General features: G+C 37.4%; 1 protein-coding gene across 1 annotated transcript; it reads left to right on the top strand.

The window, feature by feature from the left end:
* The first annotated feature begins 13 nt into the window (after positions 1–13).
* Positions 14–14,025, top strand: THOC3 (THO complex subunit 3). Its single transcript, XM_036995213.2, has 6 exons — positions 14–494; positions 1,261–1,417; positions 2,826–3,030; positions 10,026–10,187; positions 10,306–10,406; positions 13,720–14,025. Exons 1-6 carry the CDS (start codon positions 228–230, stop codon positions 13,881–13,883), a joined length of 1,056 nt encoding a protein of 351 aa, XP_036851108.1. The 5' UTR covers positions 14–227; the 3' UTR covers positions 13,884–14,025.
* Positions 14,026–22,391: the final 8,366 nt, after the last annotated feature.

Here is a 22,391-nt window from a genome sequence, read left to right as displayed (position 1 = left end):
GGGTAAAAAAGGACCGAAAAACCCTACAGTCTTAGTAAAGGAAATTTAAATCTATTTGATTAAAAAAACGCGTGCGCGGCCTGCCGCGATATGCTGTACTTCCGGGACTGCGCACAATGCGGCTGCGCAGGGGAGCTGCCGCTCTTCCAGGCGCAAGCGTGGGACCGCAGCGGCAGGACTGATTGCTCCAAGGCTGCTGTGGCCTCGCCGGCGTTTCAAAGTTCGGTATGGCTGTCCCTGCGGCGGCAATGGGGCCCTCGGCGCTGGGCCAGAGCGGTCCAGGCTCAATGGCTCCCTGGTGCTCCGTTATCAGTGGCCCGACTCGCTACGTGCTTGGGATGCAGGAGCTGTTTCGCGGTCACAGCAAGACGCGCGAGTTCCCCGCGCACAGCGCCAAGGTGCACTCCGTGGCTTGGAGTTGCGACGGGCGTCGCCTGGCCTCGGGGTCCTTCGACAAGACGGCCAGCGTTTTCCTGCTGGAAAAGGACCGGTTGGTGAGCTTCTAGGGCCTGGCCCAGGCCGGGGAGAGGTGCTGTGGCAAAGAGAGGTTTGGTGTTGAGGGAGAGAATGGGGGTGAAAAGGGGCGTAGGCGAGGAGAGGGGAGGGCTAAGGAGGTGTGGGGATGAGTCGGGGTGTGGCGCGAGAAAGGAGTGGGTTGACGAGGCCTGGGAGTAAGGGTGGAGGTGGTGTGGTGGAGAGGAGGAAGACGGTGGTGGTAACGGGGAGGTGGGTGTGTGAACTAGGAAGGAGGTGTGAGGATGAGGGGTAGTGGAGGTGAGGAGAGGTTGAAGACTGGTGGTGAGGATGAATGGCACTTCGGTGTGGTGGGGGTGTGGGAGAGTGGTAGGAAGGGATTTGTGGTGAGGAGTGACTCGGGCAATGGTGGTGGGGACCCAGTGGTGGTGAGGAGGGCCCTTTTGAAAATGACGGGGCCTCCTATGGGAATGAGCAGGAGAATTGGGAATCTTGGCTGTAGAGTAAGGGTGGAAAACCAGAAAAGAGGAGGAAGGCTAAGGAGGGCAAAAGAGTATAGGTATTGATGTGGAACCCAGCCTCAGAACAATAGTTCAGGGTGGTTGGGGAGGAAGGGAAGGAGGATATTGGGAAGAATTTTGGCGAGGGTGCTTGGAAGACTGGATTCTCTTAAATTATCCACATCTTTGTTGGTCACAAGATACTTTGATTTGAATAAGATTAAGAAGTTAACATGTGGAGGCAGCTACATATGTGTGAAGTGGCATCTGAATTCTGTTCTTTCAGGTCAAAGAAAATAATTACCGGGGTCATGGGGATAGTGTGGACCAGCTTTGTTGGCATCCAAGTAATCCTGATCTCTTTGTCACCGCATCTGGAGACAAAACCATTCGAATCTGGGATGTGAGGACTACGAAATGCATTGCTACTGTGAACACTAAAGGTGACTATTCAGAGAGAGGGCAGTTGGAGAATAAGCTGCTTGTAGTCAATCAACAAGCTTTTTCTGAATATCTTTTCTATGTGTGGCCCTGTGCTACAGCTGGGACATACTGGGCTGAATAAGACATTTCCAGCTCCAGGGACATCGTTATTTAGTGCCGAGAGAGAAACATATGTGTAAAAAAAACTAACATGACATGGTTCATCTTATAATGGAGAGTTCTACAAGGTAGATGCCCATTTGGCAATGCTTAAGTCTGCCTGGGAGAGTCAGGGAAGAGCTCACAGAATTTGAGCAAACTCTTAGAATAGCAATAGGGATATACTGGTCAGGGTGAAGTGAGTGGGTGGGGCAGGTGGTGGTACTGTAAGAGGGAAGAACATATACAAAGGCATGGTGGAGAATTTTGGAAACTGCTGATAGGCTAGAATGGCTGATCTTGGAATGAATGGTCTTGGTGTTCTGGGACAAAATGACCTTGAACTTGTGCAGTACATTTATAGATCTGTTCTTTACCAGGTTATTGTCATATAAACTTTGAAGCCTTTATTATATTTGACTAAGATGTCATTGATTATAAGATGCACCAATATTTTATGTACTATTAGGAAAGAAAATAAAGCTTCCAAATAAGCACGTTACACCAACAGTTATGAGATGCATCCTGATGCATTTTAAGATACATTATAGCTAATAAAATGGAAAAATATGCATCTTAGAATCAGTCAAGTTGATGAAATTTTTGATTGATGTGTTCATTGTGGGCCACTGAACTTTGTTGACAAGACTTGTACCTGGAAGTGGAATAATGTAGTGCTTTTCCCCAAGTAGACAACTGATCATACATGAGTGATTGGGTGATATGTGGATGAACATTAAAAACTCTGGTTGTTTACATATTTTAAGGCTTACTACAAAAAAAATAACTAGCCTAGAGAATTTATTGGTAAATTGAAGCCGAATTTATTTAAGTAAAACTTTTTTGAGTCAATTTTAAGAAAAGTCTTAAAGAAAGTATAGCAGTTACACTGATAGGACAAAAATTGTGAAAATGGCATGTGATTGATGAGTTTGAGAAATACTGGTGTAGAAGGGAATGAAAGGCTTTGGAGTCAAATCTGGGTTTAGATATTGGCTCTTTTACTTCATTGCTCTGACATTTTGGCTTATCTCTCTTACCTTCCATTTCTTCATCTGTAAAATGGGGAATAAAGGGTCCCTTAGAGAAGGATCTTGAGGACTATAAACATGCTGGACTCAAAGTTGATGATTTTTAAGTGGTACTTTCCTTCCATTGACAAGGACCTTAGTGAATGAGCTCTGGAGATAGCTCTGGTCTTTCTAGGTTAACAAACTTCTGGAGGATTGTGGGCAAACAGTATCTTGCTGTTTATATCTGGGTTCCCAGGAGAGAACATTAATATCTGCTGGAGTCCTGATGGGCAGACCATTGCTGTAGGCAACAAGGATGATGTGGTGACCTTTATCGATGCCAAGACACACCGTTCCAAAGCAGAGGAGCAATTCAAGTTTGAGGTCAATGAAATCTCCTGGAACAATGACAATAACATGTTCTTCCTGACAAATGGCAACGGTTGTATCAACATCCTCAGGTGAGGGTTTGTAGCTTAGGGGACTGTTATGTCTTTGCACTGGTTACTGTGATATATATAGAGATGAATTAGATGTAACTCTGTCATGAAGAGCTTAAAGGACAAATAATAATAAAGAATCCTAACCTCTGTTGAGCACATTTGCTCTAGGCACCGTATAGTTTACTGAGTCCTCACAGAAATTTGGAGGATTGGTGGTATGCTTCCCTTTTTAAAAAAATTTTTATTGAAGTATCGTTGATATACAATCTTATATTGGTTTCAGATGTACAACACAGTGGTTCAACAGTTACACACATTATAAAATCTTCACTCCCTCTTGTGCAGTTACTATCTGTCAAGGTAGAAAGATGTTATGGAATCATTGACTATTTTCTCTCTGCTGTGCTCCTGTCCCCATGACCAACTTATATTGAAATTTCTAATTATTGTGCCCTTTTATCCTCCTTCCCCCCAAGTAGCCACTAGTCAGTTCTCAGTGCCTGAGTCTACTGCTGTTTAGTTTGTTCTGTTTTGCTTTGTTTTTATATTCCACATAAAAGTGAAATCACATGGTATTTGTCTTTCTCCACTTGGCTAGGTCCATTCATGTTGTTGCAAATAGCAGGATTTATTTTATTTTTATGGCTGAATAATATTCCATTGTGTATATGTACCACATCTTATTCATTCATCTACTGATGGACACTTAGGTTGATTCCATATCTTGACTATTACAAATATTGCAGTGTTAAACATAGGGGTGCACATATCTTTTTGAATCAGGAATTTTATTTTATTCAGTAAATTCCTAGAAGTGGAATTACTGGATCAAATGGCATTTCTATTTTTAGTTTTCTGAGGAACCTGCATACTGCTTTCCACAGCCATTGTACCAATTTACATTCCTACCAACAGTGTAGGAGGGTTTCCATTTCTCCACATCCTCCCCAACATTTGTTATTTCTTGCCTTTGGATAGTGGCCATCCTAACTGGTGTGAGGTGATATCTCATTGTGGTTTTAATTTGCATTTCCCCGATGATTAGTGATGTGGTGCCACTTTTCCTGTGCCTGTTGGCCATTTGTATTTCTTCTTTGGAGAATGTCTGTTCAGCTTCTCCACCCATTTTTTAATTGGGTTATTTGTTTTTTTTGGGTGTTCTGGTATATTAGTTCTTTATATATTTTGGATGTTAACCTCTTATCAGATGAGTCATTTATGAATATATTCTCTCATATAGGGTGCCTTTTGGTTCTGCTCATGGTGTTCTTTGTTGTATAGAAGGTTTTTAGTTTGATATAGTCCCACTTGTTCAACTTTGATTTTGTGTTCCTTGGCTGAGGAGATGTATCCAGGAAAAAATTGCTCATACTTATGTTCAAGAGATTTTTGGCTATGTTATCTTCTAAGAGTTTTATGGTTTCATGACTTACATTCAGGTCTTTGATTCATTTCGAGTTTACTTTGTGTATGGGGTTAGACAATAATCCAGTTTCATTCTCTTACATGTAGCTGTCCTGTTTTGCCAACACCAGTTTTTGAAGAGGCTGTCTTCATGGCATATTCATGGCTCCTTCATTGTATATCAATTGACCATTTGTGCACGGGTTTATATCTGGGTTCTCTATTCTGTTCCATTGATCAATGGGTCTGTTCTTGTGCCAGTACCAAACTGTTTTGATTATGTAGCTTTGTAGTAGAGCTTGAAGTCAGGTAATCCCCCAGCTTTGTTCTTTTACAGGATTGCTTTGGCTATTTGGGGTCTTTTGTGGCTCCGTATGAATTTTAGAACTATTTGTTCCAGTTTGTTGAAGAATGCTGTTGGTATTTTGATAGGGATTGCATTGAATCTGTAAATTTCTTTGGGCAGGATGGCCATTTTGACAATATTAATTCTTCCTATCCATGAGCATGGGATATATTCCATTTATGGGTGTCTTCTTTAATTTCTCTCATGAGTGTCTCACAGTTTTCAGAGTACAGGTCTTTCACCTCCTTGGTTAGGTTAATTCCTAGGTATTTTATTCTTTCTGATGCAGTCATAAATGGAGTTGCTTTCCTAATTTTTCTTTCTGCTAGTTTGTTGTTAGTGTATAGGAATGCAACAGATTTCTGTGTGTTAATTTTATAACCTGCAACTTTGCTGAACCCAGTTATTCTAATAGTTTTTTTGTGGAGTCTTTAGGGTTTTCTATGTATAGTATTATCATGTCATCTGCAAATAGTAACAGTTTAACTTCTTCCTTACCAATTTGGATGTCTTTTATCTCTTTGTTTTGTCTGATTGCCATGGCTAGGACCTCCAGAACTGTGTTGAATAAAAGTGGTGAGAGTGGGCATCCTTGTCTTGTTCCCGATATTAGAGGAAAAGCTTTCAGCTTTTTGCTATTAAGTATGGTGTTGGCTGTGGGTTTTTTTATTATGTTTGGGTGTGTACCCTTTAAACCCATTTTGTTGAGAGTTTTTACCATGAATGGATGTTGAATTTTGTCAAATGCTTTTTCAGCATCTGCTGAGATGATCATGTAGTTTTTATCTTTCTTTTTGTTAATGTGGTGGATGATGTTGATGGATTTATGAAACTGTACTATCCTTGCATCTCTAGAATAAATCACAGTTGGTCATAATGGATGATCTTTTCAATGTATTTTTGAATTTGGTTTGCTAATATTGAGGATTTTTGCGTCTGTGTTCATCAGGGGTATTGGTCTGTAATTTTCTTTTTTTGTGGTGTCTTTATCTGGTTTTGGTATTGGGGTAATGCTGGCCTTATAGAATGAGTTTGGAAGTATTCTTTCTTCTATTTTTTGGAATACTTTAAGAAGGATGGGTATTAACTAATTTAGCTATGAAGCCATCTGGACCTGGAATTTTGTTTTTTGGGAGTTTTTTGATTACCAGTTCGATTTCATTGCTAGTTAATTCGTATTTTCAGGTTTTCTGTTACTTCCTGGGTCAATCTTGAAAGGTCATATTTTTATAGGAAGTTGCCCATTTCTTCTTGAATTTTATTGTCCAATTTATTGGCATATAATTTTTCATAGTAGTCTCTAATAATTATTTGTATTTCTGTGGTATCCATTGTGACTATTCCTTCTTCACTTCTGATTTTGTTTGTGTGGTACTCTCTTTTATTCTTGTTAAGTCTGGCTAGGGGTTTATCTGTTCTATTTTTTTAAGCAGCTCCTGGTTTCATTGATTTTCTTCTCATTCTTCTCTTATTTTATTTATTTCTGTTCTGATCTTTATTATGTTCCTCCTTCTACTAACTTTGGACTTCAGTTGTTCTTCTTTTTCTAGTATCTTTAATTGTGAGTTTAGACTGTTTATTTGGGATTGTTCTTATTTCTTGAGGTAGGCCTGTATTGCTGTGTACTTCCCTCTTCGAACTGCCTTTGCAGCATCCCACAGATTTTGGGATGTTGAATTTTTATTTTCATTTGTTTCTATGTATTGTTTGATTTCTGTTTTAATTTGTTCATTGATCCATTGATTATTTAGAAGCATGTCATTTAGCCTCCATGTGTTTGTAGGCTTTTTTGTTTTTTTTGTGTAGTTTATTTCTAGTTCCATACCACTGTGGTCTGAGAAGCTGCTTGATAGAATTTCAGTCTTTTTGAATTTACTGAGGCTCTTTTTGTGGCCTAGTATGTGATCTTTACTGGGGAACATTCCATGTAGACTTGAGAAAAATATGTATCCTGCTGCTTTTTGGTGGAATAATCTGTAGATTATCTGTTAAGTCCATCTGATCTAATGTAGTGTTCATTGCCTCTGTTTCTTTATTTTCTGTCTGGTTGATTTGTATATTGATGTGAGTGGTGTTTTAAAGTCTCCTAAAATGAAGATGTTGCAATCCATTTCTCCCTTTAATTCTGTTAGTATTTGTTTTACATATTTAGGTGCTCCTGTGTTGATATTTATAATGGTTATATCCTCTTGTTGGACTGATCCCTTTTTCATTATGTAATGTTATGCTTCCCATTTGACAGATGAGGATCTGGGATTCAGAGAGCTTAAGTCACTCACTAGTTAGCTAATGAATACGAGAACTGGATGCATCTTGAATTATGGCTAATTCATACTCTTAACATCTCAGCTTAAGTATCATTTTTCCCTCCAGGGAAGTGATCTTCATTACTCCTCACCCGTCACCCCAAAGCTTATTTTATGTACTTCCTGTTGGAAACATTTCTTATTCTATATTGTAATTGCTTGTTTATTACTTGTTTGTCCATATCTTCCATTAAACTGTAAATTCCATGAGGGTAGGGACTGTGTCTAATTTGTTTACTGTTGAATTTCTAGTGCCTAGCCCAGTACCTGCTATACAAAGTTAGGATCTCAGTAAATATTTGTTCTCTAAATGAATGAAATTGTGAAGTTGAAATTTGGGTCTTTCCGATTCTATTCTTTCTGCTGTCCTGGGTGAGCAATGCAAGGCAGAGTGAAGTAGTTCTGCATTAGAGAGGCTGAGAGTTTGTTGTGGAGTCCTAACTTACATTGATGTGGGAGTTGGGGATTGAAGGAAGCAGCTTCTGAGCTCGACCTTGAAAGATGAGTAGAATTTTAAGTATCAGCTAGAGGGAACCATGCAACAGACAAAACAGATGTGAATGAACATGGCTTGTTTGAAGACTGGTATGTCAGGGTTGCTGGGAGCTGTGGCTGATAAGGTATCTGAAGAGAGGGCCTGGAAATAGGGAGATATATATAAAGTTGAAATATAATTTGAGACCAGATTATAAAAGACCTGGAATTCTGTGCTTAACAACTTGAATTTTATTCTGGAGGCAGTGAGGATTCTGCAACTTTTTTTTTTAAAGGCCTTTTTATTAGAAAATAAAACAGAGAGATAGAAAACCACAGAAAACAAATGTATGGCTTAATGAACTATTATATGCTTACCACCTGTGTAACCCCACCCAGGTCCAGAAAATAGTACTTTGCTGGCCACCCTAGAAGTCTATCCATGTGCTTTGTCCTAATCATAACTCCTTCCCTTCAAATGTAAACATTATCTTGGTTTTTACAGTATTTCTTTATAGTTTTAGCTATGAATTGTGCATCTCTAGATGCTTTAGTTTTTTGTTCATTTAAAAAATTTTTTATGTATCTTTTCAGTCTTTTAAACTACAGTGTACTTCTTCATCCCTTACTTTTACTTACAACTTAGTTGTTAAAAAATCAGAAACTAAGATTCTTCCATTCTGGATTTTGCTTATTCTATATGCTTATTTATTTGTCAGAAAATAAGAGACACTTCCTCTCATCTACTATTTGGTTATCCAGGAATGTATTTCATTTTTAAAGGGCAGGATAAATTTTTGATCCTCTTTGTCATCAGATAATGCATTAGTCCCTTATCATCTCCAAAGATGAGCAGTTTTCTTTTTTTTTTAAGTCATATATTTAGACTCATATATTTAAACCTGGTATGTGTGTTGATCTATTGTGATTATTATCCTTATTGAAGTTCACATCCTCTTCATTTGATTACTGAATCTTTTTTTTTTTTTTGACATAATCCCGTTGTCTTAAGTTTCTTTCTCCCTTGTGGGATGAGATGTTCCAAATTCATCTTGTATGTTTCCTGTCTGTGACATTTAATCAGAGAATTCTAAAAATTCCTAGATTCTTTTACTGGGAAATAATATTGGAGCTCGAAATGTCCACATTTCTGGGTTGGTCATTGTTTCTAGACCTTTCCTGTGGACAGAGTTAGGGAGTATATGTATTTTTAAAGATAAAATGTCTTGTAAATTCAGGTTGATAGCTTCCAGTTAAAATTCTGGACTAGAGGAACATTACTAAAACTCTTCTATATTACAAATATATCTCTTTCCTTCCAAACTGAGTATTCTGGTTTTCAAAGATGCAGGGATTACAGAATTAAAATATCCCATGGTTACTTACTACCTTTATCCCATGTTACACGTACAGATTATCTCAGAATAACATTACCATCACTTCCACCAATGTGATTACTTAGAATAATAAATTTTGTTTCTTGCATGTGGTTTCCTCATTCTTCCTACATTTAAAAAAATAGTTAATACTACATATATTGTCAGAGTATATAGCTATTACATATTATACCTCCCCTTCAAACATGTAATGCTCATCACCAGTCCTATGCTGATAATCTAGTCATTTTCATTGTTAAAGTTCATTTTTTGATTTAGAGGATTCATGGGAATAATATTCCATGAGCTCATAGTTACTGTAACTTATACACTTACAAAACTTACAGATACTTTATTATATTATGCTTATTATTTGAGCTCTTTATAATTCATTGTTAGTTTTATAAGATATAAAAATCCTTGATTCATATTTTCTGGTGTATCTTAAATATGTTACTCCATTTTCTTTTGGCATAAAGTATTATCAAAAAGTCTGATGATACTCTAATTTTCTTTTTCTTTAAAGTCCAGTATAGTTGACACTTGAACAACATGGGAATTCTATGCTTGGCATAGGTTAGGGGTGCTGACCGCCCTGCACCATTGAAAATCTACACAGAACTTCTGACTCTCCAGAAACTTAACTAAGTTTTTGTTAATCAGAAGCCTTACTGGTAGCATAAAGAGTTGATTAACACATATTTTGTATGTTATATGTATTATATACTATACTCTTACAAGGAAGTAAGCTACAGAAAATAAATTTTCTCAAATTGCCACAAATCTCCAAAACATTTTCCAATATATTGAAAAAAAATCCATGTATAAGTGCATCCACACAATTCAAACCTGTATTGTTCAAGGGTCAACTGTATTTTACCATATGTCTTCATGTTGGTTAGTCTGTGTTTATACTCTTAGGGATACAGTGTTGCTGTTTCAATAGGTTGTTTGAAATCTTTTTTTATTTCAGAAAAGTTTTCTTGAATTACAGTCTTTGATATTTGCTCTTTGTCTTTGGTTTTCTTTTTCAGTGAGTGTCTCCTATTGTAGTCTTAGTACCATAGTCCTCTTCCACGGTTTGATTGCTGTCTGTCTTGTTTTCAGCTACCCAGAGCTGAAGCCTGTGCAGTCTATCAATGCCCATCCTTCCAACTGCATCTGTATCAAGTTTGACCCCATGGGGAAGTACTTTGCCACAGGAAGTGCAGATGCTTTGGTCAGCCTCTGGGATGTGGATGAGTTAGTGTGTGTTCGGTGCTTTTCCAGGTAAGCAACTCTGTCAGCACTTACCTTGTTGGATAAAATAATTTTATTTCAGTTGGGTGAAATTGTGCCCTTCTCCTACTGTGTTATTCCATTGTCATCCCTGTATACTCTGTTACAGGCTGGATTGGCCTGTGAGGACCCTTAGTTTTAGCCATGATGGGAAAATGCTGGCATCAGCATCGGAAGATCATTTTATTGACATTGCTGAAGTAGAGACAGGTAACTAAAGCCCTTGCTACTTAACAAAAATCTTGCATCTTTCGTTCTAGGCCATCAGAACTTCTTGAATGTCATATATTTTTATTTCTGCACATTACTACTTCACCAGCATTAGCATGAATGAATTTGTCTCAAGACAATATTGTTTATGTTGTGACTGAAACTGCCAGGTAATGAGTGAGCAAAGAGATAGAATAGACAGGGCAAGCCTGAAAGAAAGTGATTTAGGGAAATATTTTGCATTTTATTAACTTTTAATTCTTCCATTGTAATGAAAATTTTGAAGTATAGGAAGTAGGAGGAAGAAAAAAGTGTCCCTATCTAAATATGTCACCCCACCATCTAAATACAATCTCTTTTAGTGTTGTGGCATATTTCTTTCTTTTACCTGTATGTGAACTTAAAAAAAATACATATTTCTTTTCTATGACTTAAGGAATTATCAAAATAGATGTGATTTGCTTTAAAAACAAAACAGAACTTGAAAATAGAAAAATTGGAGGACAGTACTCATTTACAAAAGAATTTCCTCAGATTTTTTTAATGTAGCTTTATTGCTTGTGGAAATACATGATACTTTAATGAAAGAATTCAAACTATATAGAAAACTTCAAAGAAGAAAGTAACATCTTGAAATTCCATGATTTAAAGAATGCTGCTCTTGGTAATGTTGTGGTGAGCATTGTGCAGCCCTGCAGACACACAGCTCTGTTATGTAGCATAGTCCATGAGATGGAGGGATGCTTGCTGCTCCTCTGGGGCCCGCCCTCCTCACCTGCAGGATGTTACCGCTTCTTACTTGGTGGTGGCTTCTGAGTTTTACTGCTACTTTAAGTGGGGCTTGGAATGCCATTAAATATGCCAGGATATATTTAACTACATGCCATTGTATACTTAAGCTGCCCAACTGTTAAGTGGCTTTTGATCTTTGCACTATTATATGTAATGCTGTGACAAGCTTTCCCTTTGTACTTCATTTTACTTATATGGTCATCCTTTTGGGTAAATCATTAGAGTAGAATTGCTGGGTCCAGGGTGCACTCTGTAAAGGGCCAGGCCCTGCCTCCCGAGTTATTGCACTGTTGGCTCTGAGCAGCAAGACATGCATGTGCATGTTTTTCCCATGTCATTTTTGTGCAAGTTTCTTTTAATTATCTGCCTTACCTAATACATATAAAATATGATTTAATCCACATATAATCTTTCAGGAATATATCAAATATGGCTTTATTACTTTTTCTAAATAGTTCAGATAAATACTTTCAACATGTTGTGTTATTTTTCTCTCATTTTCTCTATAACCAAGGTTAAAAATGAAAAGCAAGGTGATTATCAAAGTAAAACACAAGATATTATTTACATCATTGCTTAATGCATAGATGGGAAACAGTTTAAATTTTCATTATGATGGCCTAATTAAACTGTGATATATCCATATTATCAGGTGCTAAGAGAAAGACATGGCTCTATATGTGCTGAGATGAGAGGCATTATTACTGAATTAGCAAAGCCAGTAGCCAGTCAGTACATGTGATGTGTTCCCAGTTAGGTAAAAAAATTAAAGCTAAATGGGAAGAAAAAATGTTGAAATAATTTATATCAGACTTATAAGATTGGGAGAGGAAGGGAAAAAGAATATTCCCCTGCAGCAGGGAAAAGGATCAGTTTCAATTTAAATTATAATTTAATTTTTAATTACTGAAATAATTAACATAAAAAATTCAGTTCCTCAGTCACCTCAGGCACATTTCAAGGACTCAGTGTCCACATGTGGTTAATGGCTTCTGTGCTGGGCAGGGCACATAGAGAGGTTTTCCATTGCAGAAGTTTCTACTGCACGGTGCTGCTCTGTACCCATGTATTATTTGAATTTTATGCAGTAAGCATGTCTTCATATATTCGTTTGCAAAATATGAATAATATCTCATTACAGAATATTTGTAAAATGCTGACAGGTATAAAGAAGAAATTAACAGTCACACAAAGGTCCATAATTTAAAGATAAATGTTGATAATACTTCAGTATATTTCTTTTTCTCCCTCTTAAATATATATATTTTTTATGTTGTTGGAATCCTATGTTAGATACAATTTGTATCCTGGATATTTTAATGGTTAAATGTCAAACAAAGTAAGAATTAATTTTATCTAACAGCATATATCATAGAACCTCATTTTAACCCAGTCCACTTGTTTTCAGCTTTTTAGATACATCATGCACATTGTATCAGTTTGTTAGACTTTGATGATCTGGAGTAGTAATATCAGTCTCACAATCAGCACCTTATATTTATCATTCAAATATTAAACTTTCCAGTAAACTATCAAGAGGTTAACGTTTGTGAAGCCACATGGTTATCTGGGACATAACTGGTTCTCTTGAACTTTATAAGTTTCTTTATCTTAAACAGTCCTGTGACAAGTGACTAAGAGTTAAGGACCTAAAGAAAAAATGAAGCCATTCTTTATGTCTGTGTAATGCAGAAATTTGCCCAGATGTGTAGCTATAGACTGCTGGATTCTAGCATCACAAAGAGTGGTTAACTGTCCCTGACATAGAATTACTTAAAAAAAAAATCTCTCTGTATATATACACATATGTATATAAATATGTATATTTATATAGCTTTATTGAAATATAATTCATGTACCAGATAGTTGACCAGTTTAAGGCATGTAATTCAATGTATCTTGCATCTTTAAGTTAGCATTATACTGTGAATGTTTTATTACGTTAATCTTAATGCTGAGGTTGAAAAAAAGTTAAGCAGGACTAAAGGAACCATGGCTTTGGAAAAGTCATGTTTAATTTCAGGAGGAATAAAATTTCTGGAAAAAATTATTTACAAGCATTTTGGTTTAGTAGAAAGATCTGTGGATTTGGAAACAGACTGACTTCATGTGCAAACTGCTGTTTCCTTGTGGTGTGACTTCCCTGTTAAGTTAAAATAGGGTTTTTGTAAAATGGGGTTTAAAATCATTATATGCCTCTCTGGGTTGTTATTATGCTTTATTAAATTGAAGTGTAATCCATCTGATTCATGTGGGTACTCAACAAATAGTAAGTGCTGTTACTGGCCTTCCAGAGAGTATAGAATTAAGGGTTCAGAGCATATGAACTCTTCAGTTAACAGCACCTTTCGATCTTGCTCTGCCACCTACTGGCTTGTGACCTTTCTGCGCCTTCATGTTGATCCTACCTATCTCTTAGGGTTAATAAGTGAATTAAATGAGTTAATGTAGGTAAGTATTTAACGAATGTGGTCTCTTATTATTCATGTATTGATTGGTTTCTCTATATTGATTTTTATAGGAGACAAACTTTGGGAGGTACAGTGTGAGTCCCCGACCTTTACTGTGGCCTGGCACCCCAAAAGGCCTCTGCTGGCATTTGCCTGTGATGACAAAGATGGCAAATATGACAGCAGTCGGGAAGCTGGAACTGTGAAGTTGTTTGGGCTTCCTAATGATTCCTGATAGGAGGACCTGACACAGGGAGAGGAAGCCCTGGCAGAGGCCTTCCTTTGTATACTTAGTTTGTATGTTCTCTTGGAGTTTATTGGCACCTAAAGTATTGTAAACTGATATAAATTACACATGTCTTTTGTCAGTCTGCCTATTCCAGTTTCCTTCCTATTTGTTATGATAGCTGTTCCCAGGAGGACTCTGCAGTGATGACACCAGCATATCTTGTCCCCTGGGGGCCACCTGGATTCCCTGCTTTTGGGTGTATGGTGGACTTTGTTGGGCTTGCTTTACTTGGTCAATACCCAGTTTGGAGGGGTGGGTGAGGAAGGGTGAGATGGAGACAGATTTTTTTTTTTATAATAAAAAGATATATATATAATTTTGAGAATTGAGCATTAGTAAAACTGGCTTTTTAATTATGGGATTTCTAGGACTTTAAAAATTATATTATTATTTTCTTCTGTTATCATAGGAAGATGTTGCAGTTTTACATTTTTAAAAAAAAGTCTCATATTTCAAAGGTTGTAATTTTATCATTTAATGTCCTAACCAAGAATTATGTGAAATGCAGGGACAAAGCATGGAGTGCACTGACAATAGCAATCCTTAAAGTCATCAGCTGTTTTTATGTGTGTATGTATACCAGGCCTCATTCTCCAATGGATTTGTAGACAATGAATTTATGACACACTTTGGGAAAAGTACCAAAATAAAAGTGAGAAATACAAAATGAGGATGAGGCATATGTATTAGAGTAGAAAGTGAAGACTGAAGAAATGAAACTAGAAATATGCTGAGAATATGACCTAATGGAATGATTGAACATAAATTTTGGCTCTGCACTCCCTGATGGCAGAGTGAAGAAGGGGTAAGTCAGAAATTCTTCACTAAAAAGACAAGCACATACCAGCTAATGCTTTGTTAGCTCTCACCTCCAAAAGAAGTGTTTCCTGTAGAGGATTATTACCTGTGAACAGTATCTTGATTTTCATTGTATTTTAACAGATCTTGGCATTAAAAAAAATAGAAATATACCCCAATACATGATGTTGGTAGAAAACTTTGGAAAAAGCAGGTGAGCAAAAAGAAAAATTGTGTTCCTAGTACCAAGATAACCACTATTAGCATTTTATGTATATCCTTGTAGGATTTTCCTATGCTCATATTTATTATTTTTTTATACAATTTTTAAAATTAAGGTATTACTGATATACACTCTTATGAAGGTTTCACATGAAAAACATGTAGTTACTACATTTGCCCATATTATCGAGTCCCCTGCATACCCCGTTGTAGTCACCATACATCAGTGTAGTAAGATGCCACAGAGTCACTACTCTTCTTCTCTGTGCTACACTGTCTTCCCCATGATCCCCCCCACACCATGTGTACTAATCAAAATACGTATCAGTCCCCTTCTTCTTCCCTGCCTACCTGCCCTTCCCAATCCCTCCCCTTCGGTAACTGCTAGTCCCTTCTTGGAGTCTGGAGTATCCTGCTGATTTGTTCCTTCAGTTTTGCTTCAGTTGTTATACTCCACAAATGAGGAAAATCATTTGGTACTTGTCTTTTCTCTGCCTGGCTTATTTCACTGAATATAAAACCCTCTAGTTATTGCAAATGGTAGGATTTGTTTCTTTTATGGCTGAATAGTATTTCATTGTGTATATGTACCACATCTTTATCCATTCATCTACTGATGGACACTTAGGCTGTTTCCATATTTTGACTATTGTAAAAAGTGCTGCAGTGAACATAGGGGTGAGTATGTCTTTTTGAATCTGAGAACTTGTATTTGGGTAAATTCCTAGGAGTGGAATTCCTGGGTCAAATGGTATTTCTATTTTGAGTTTTTTGAGGAATCTCCATATTGCTTTCCACAATGGTTGAACTAGTTTACATTCCCACCAGCAGTGTAGGAGGGTTCCCCTTTCTCCTCATCCTCACCAGCATTTGTTGTTCTTAATCTTTTTGATGCTGGCCATCCTAACTGGTGTGAGGTGATATCTCACTGTGGTTTTAATTTGCATTTCCCTGGTACTTAACGATGTGGAGCATCTTTTCATGTGCCTGTTGGCCATCTGAATTTCTTTGGAGAAGTGTCTGTTCACATCCTCAGCCCATTTTTAAATCAGGTTATTTGCTTTTTGGGTGTTGAGGCATGTGAGTTCTTTATATATTTTGGATGTTAACCCCAGTGTCAGATATGCCATTTACAAATATACTCTCCTATACTGTCTGTAGCATGCTTTTTTGTTCTGCTGATGTACAGAAGCTTTTGAGTTTGATGTAGTTCCGTTTGTTCATTTTTGCTTTTGTTTCCCTTGCCCAAGGAGATGTGTTCAGGAAAAAGTTGCTCATATTTATGCTCAAGAGATTTTTGCCTGTGTTGTCTTCTAAGTTTTATGGTTTCATGACTTACATTCAGGTCTTTGATCCATTTGGAGTTTACTTTTGTGTATGGGGTTAGACAGTAATCCAGTTTCATTCTCTTGCATGTAGCTGTCCAGTTTTACCAACACCAGCTGTTGAAGAAGCTGTCATTTCCCCATTGTAAGTCCATGGCTCCTTTATTGTATATTAATTGACCATATATGTTTGGGTTTATATCTGGGCTCTCTAGTCTGTTCCATTGGTCTATGGGTCTGTTCTTATGCCAGTACCAAATTGTCTTGAGTACTGTGACTTTGTAGTAGAGCTTGAAGTTGGGGAACATAATCCCCTCCGCTTTATTCTTCCTTCTCAGGATTGCTTTGGCTACCTAGCATCTTTTGTGGTTCCATATGAATTTTAGAACTATTTGCTCTAGTTGAAGAATGATGTTGGTATTTTGATAGGGATTGCATTGAATCTGTAGATTGCTTTTGGCAGGATGGCTATTTTGACAATATTAATTCTTCCTATCCATGAACATGGGATGTGTTTCCATTTATTGGTATCTTCTTAAATTTTTCTCATGAGTGCCTTGTAGTTTTCAGAGTGTAGGTCTTTCACTTCTTTGGTTAGGTTTATTCGCAGGTATTTTATTCTTTTTGATGCAATTGTGAATGGAATTGTTTTCCTGATTTCTCTTTCTGCTAGTTCATCGTTAGTGTATAGGAATGCCACAGATTTCTGTGTGTTAAATTTGTATCCTGCAACTTTGCTGAATTCAGATATTAGTTCTAGTAGTTATGGAGTGGATTCTTTAGGGTTTTTTATGTACAATGTCATGTCATCTGCAAACAGGGACAGTTTAACTTCCTCTTTACCAATCTGGATGCCTTTTATTTCTTTGTGTTATCTGATTGCTGTGGCTAGGACCTCCAGTGTACTATGTTGAATAAAAGTGGGGAGAGTGGGCATCCTTGTTTTGTTCCCAATCTTAAAGGAAAAGCTTTCAGCTTCTTGCTGTTAAGTGTGATGTTGGCTGTGGGTTTGTCAAATATGACCTTTATTATGTTGAGGCCCTTGCCCTCTATACCCATTTTGTTGAGAGTTATTATTATGAATCGATGTTGAATTTTGTCAAATGCTTTTTCTGCATCTATGGAGATGATCATGTGGTTTTTGACCTTTTTGTTGGTGTGGTGAATGATGTTGATGGATTTTCTAATATCATACCATCCTTGCATCCCTGGAGTAAGTCCTACCTGATCATGATAGATGATCTTTCTGAAATGTTATTGAATTTGGTTTGCTAATATTTTGTTGAGTATTTTTGCATGTATGTTCATCAGGGATATTAGTCTGTAATTTTATTTTATTGTGGTGTCTTTGCCTCATTTTTGTTTTAGAGTGATGCTGGCCTCATAGAATGAGATTGGAAGTATTCCCTCCTCTTCTACTTTTTGAAAAATTTAAGGAGAGTGGGTATTAGATCTTCAGTAAATGTTTGATAAAATTCAGCTGTGAAGCCATCTGGTCAAGAAGTTTTGTTCTTAGGTAGTTTTTTTTATTGCCAGTTCAATTCTGTTGTTGGTAACTGGTCTGTTCAGATTATCTGTTTCTTCCTGGATCAGCCTTGGAAGGTTGTATTTTTCTAGAAAGTTGTCCATTTCTTCTAGTTATGCAGTTTGTTAGCATATAAATTTTCATAGTATTCTCTAATAATTCTTTGTATTTCTGTGGCATCTGTAGTGATTTTTTCTTTCTCATTTCTGATTCTGTTTATGTGTGTAGATTCTTTTTTTCTTGATAAGTCTGGTGAGGGGTTTATCTATTTTGTTTATTTTCTCAAAGAACCAGCTCCTGCTTTCATTGATTCTTTCTATTGTTTTATTCTTCTCAATTTTATTTATTTCTGCTCTAATCTTTATTATGTCCTTCCTTCTACTGACTTTGGGCCTCATTTGTTTTTCTTTTTCTAGTTTCGTTAATTGTGAGTTTAGACTGTTTTTATGGGATTGTTCTTCTCTCCTGAGGTAAACCTGTATTGCACTATAGTTCCCTCTTAGCATAGCCTTTGCTGTGTCCTATATAATTTGTGATGTTGAATTGTTATTGTCATTTGTCTCCAAATATTGCTTGATCTCTGTCTTTATTTGGTCATTGATCTATTGGTTATTTATGAGCATGTTGTTAGGCCTCCATGTGTTTGTAGGATTTTTTGTTTTCTTTGTGTAATTTATTTCTAGTTTCATACCTTTGTGGTCTGAGAAGCTGGTTGGTATAATTTCAATCTTTTTGAATTTACTGAGGCTCTTTTTGTGGCTTAGTATGTGATCTATTGAAAACATTGCATGTGCACTTGAGAAGAATGTGTATCTTGCTGCTTTTGGGTGGAGTGTTCTGTAGATATCTGTTAGGTCCATATGTTCTAATGTGTTTTCAGTGCCTCTGTCTCCTTACTTATTTTCTGTCTGGTTGATCTGTCCTTTGGAGTGAGTGGTATGTTGAAGTCTCCTAGAATGAATGCATTGCATTCTATTTCCCCTTTTAATTCTGTTAGTATTTGTTTCATATATGTAGGTGCTCCTGTGTTGAGTGCATAGATATATATAATGGTTATATTCTCTTGTAGGACTGACCCCTTTATCATTTTGTAATGTCCTTCTTTGTCTCTTGTTACTTTCTTTGTTTTGAAGTCTATTTTGTCTTATAGAAGTACTGCATCTCCAGCTTTTTTCTCCCTATTGTTTGCATGAAATACCTTTTTCCATCCCTTCACTTTCAGTCTGTGTATGTCTGTGGGTTTGAAGTGAGTCTCTTGTAGGCAGCATATAGATGGACCTTATTTTTTTATCCATTCAGTGACTCTGTGTGATTCAGTCTTTTGATTGATTCTTTCAGACCCTTTATATTTAGTGTAATTATCAATAGGTGTGTACTTATTGCCATTGTAGGCTTTAGAATCGTGGTTACCAAAAGTTCAAGGGTAACTTCCTTACTATCTAGCAGTCTAACTTAGGATGCTATTACAAAGATAATCTAAAGGTTTTTTACCCCTCCTTTTTTTTCCTCCTCTATTCTTTATATAGTAAGTATCATATTCTGTAGTCTTTGTCCCTTGACTAACTTTGGGGGTAGTTGATTTAATTTTTTATTTGCTTAGTAATTAATTGTTCTACTTTCTTTACTGTGATTTCATTTCCTCTGGTGACAGCTATTTAACCTTAGGAACACTTCCATCTATAGCAGTCCCTCCAAAATACACTGTAGACACGGTATGTGGGAGGTAAATTCTCTCAGCTTTTGCTTATCTGGAAAGTGTTTAATCCCTCCTTCAAATTTTTTTTTTTTTTGAGAGGGCATCTCTCATATTTATTGATCAAATGGTTGTTAACAACAATAAAATTCAGTATAGGGGGGTCAACGCTCAATGTACAATCATTAATCCATCTCCAGCCTAATTCTCGTCAGTCTCCAATCTTCTGAAGCATAACGAACAAGTTCTTACATGGTGAACGAATTCTTACATAGTGAATAAATTCTTACATGGTGAACAGTACAAGGGCATTCATCACAGAAACTTTCGGTTTTGATCATGTATTATGACCTATAAACAATCAGGTCAAATATGAATATTCGTTTGATTTTTGTACTTGATTTATATGTTGATCCCACATTTCTCCTATTATTATTATTATTTTTATTTTTAATAAAATGCTGAAGTGGTAGGTAGATGCAAGATAAAGGTAGAAAACATAGTTTAGTGCTGTAAGAGGGCAAATGTAGATGATCAGATGATCAGGTGTGTGCCTATGGACTAAGTATTAATCCAGGCTAGACAAGGGCAGCAAGACATCCACGGATGCAGAAGATTTCTCTCAAAGCACCCTCCTTCAAATTTAAATGATAATCTTACTGGATAGAGTATTTTTGGTACTAGGCCCCTCTGCTTCATTGCCTTAAATATATCATACCACTCCCTTCTAGCCTGTAAGGTATTTTTGAGAAGTCTGATGTTAGACTGATGGGTTTTCTTTTGTATGTGATCTTTTTTCTGTCTCTGGCTGCTTTTTTAAAAATTTTATTTTGGTATCATTAATGTACAATTACATGAGTGACCTTATGGTTACTAGACTCCCCCCATCATCAAGTCTCCAGCACATACCCCATTACCGTCACTCTCCATCAGTGTAGTAAGATGCTGTAGAATCACTACTTGCCTTCTCTGTGTTATACAGCCCTGCCTGTGCCCCCCCACCCTACATTATGTCTGCTAATCATAATGCCCCTTTTCCCCACTTGTCCCTCCCTTCCCACCCATTCTCCCCAGTCCCTTTCCCTTTGGTAACTGTTAGTCCATTCTTGGGTTCTGTGAGTCTTCTTCTGTTTTTTTCCTTCAGTTTTTTTCTTTGTTCTTATACTCCACAGATGAGTGAAATAATTTGATACATGTCTTTTTCCACCTGGTTTATTTCACTGAACATAATACCGTTTAACTCCATCCATGTTGTTGCAAATGGTAGGATTTGTTTTCTTCTTATGAATGAATAATATTCCATTGTGTGTATGTACCATATCTTTATCCATTCATCTACTGATGGACTGATGGACACTTAGGTTGCTTCCATTTCTTGGCTACTGTAAATAGTGCTGCAATAAACATAGGAGTGCATATGTCTTTTCAAACTGGGCTGCTGCATTCTTAGGGTAAATTCCTAGGAGTGGAATTCCTGGGTCAAATGGTATTTCTATTTTGAGTTTTTTTAGCAATCTCCATACTGCTTTCCACAATGGTTGAACTCATTTACATTCCCACCAGCAGTGTAGGAGGGTTCTCCACATCCTTGCCAACATTTGTTGTTGTCTGGCTGTGTTTTAATAGTGTGTCCTTATCCTTTGTCTTTTCCATTTTAATTATTACATGTCTTGGTGTTGTCTTCCTTGGGTCCCTTTTGTTGGGAGATCTGTGCACCTCCATGGACTGAGAGACTATCTCCTTCCCAGATTGGGGAAGTTTTCAGCAGTTACCTCCTCAAAGACACTTTCTATTCCTTTTTCTCTCTTCTTCTTCTGGGAACCCTATAATATTGTTCTGTTTGGATTGGTCTCACAGTTCTCTCAATATTCTTTCATTCCTAGAGATCCTTTTTTCTCTCTGTGTCTCAGCTTTTTTGTATTCCTCTTCTTTAATTTCTATTCCATTTACCATCTCTTCCACTGTATCAAATCTGCTTTTAAATCCCTCCATTGTATGTTTCATTTCTGACACTGTGTTCTGTAATGATTGAATATCCATCCAGAATTCTTCCCTGAATTTTTGAATATTTTTTTGTACCTCCATAAGCATTTTTATGATTTTTATTTTGAAATCTCTTACAGGAAAATTGATGAGTTCAGTTTTATTTGACACTTTTTCTGGTGTTTGTGGGATTTTGGGTTGAACAAGGTTCCTTTGACATTTCATATTTGTATGTGACACCCTCAAGTGCCTAGAAGCTCTACTCTCTGGAGCTGCTCAGTCCCTGGAGTGATGTAGGGGTTCTGGGGAGCAGTATTGGTGCCTGGGGGAAGGAAAGAGCTGTTTGCTGTTTCCCTGCTGCTATACCTCTCTCCACTGCCACAACCAGTGGGCTGAGCACACTGATGTAAGCCTCTATGCTTTGTGTTTGTAGCTGCTGTAGGCAGGGTTTTCCTTTGGCTGGCCTGACACCAGGGCAGGGGCTGCTGGTTTGTGAGCATGTTTGGTCTGGCCAGGAAGAAGGCACAGCAGACTGTGCATCATGGTGGGGGACCTTGGAGCTGTGTAGCCAGCCAGGGGGATGAAGCACCTGAAGCTACTGAAAGTTGCCAACGTGCTGGGGAGAGTGTGCCCAGACAATTTTGTCTATCTGTCCTTTCTCCTGAGCAGTAAGCTCTGTGTAATCCCTGCCCCTTTAGCAGCCCTCTTGCTGTTAGGAAGTCTCTCAGAGTGCCCACCTTTCTTTTGTCCCAGAGCAGCCAGATGTGGATCCCTGTTTTCCACAAGGGGCTAGAGTCTCAAGTCTCTCCAGGTATTCTACCTGTCTTAGCTTTCCAACCCTCCTAATCTCCAGAGCACCATGCAATGTAGGTTCTTGCTCCCAGAGCAGATCTCTAGGTCTGGGTGTT

The sequence above is a fragment of the Manis javanica genome, chromosome 1 (genome assembly GCF_040802235.1).
Source record: "Manis javanica isolate MJ-LG chromosome 1, MJ_LKY, whole genome shotgun sequence".
Taxonomy (NCBI): domain Eukaryota; kingdom Metazoa; phylum Chordata; class Mammalia; order Pholidota; family Manidae; genus Manis; species Manis javanica.
The sequence above is the reverse complement of the archived record's forward strand: the minus strand, read 5'-3'. Positions and strand labels throughout refer to the sequence as shown.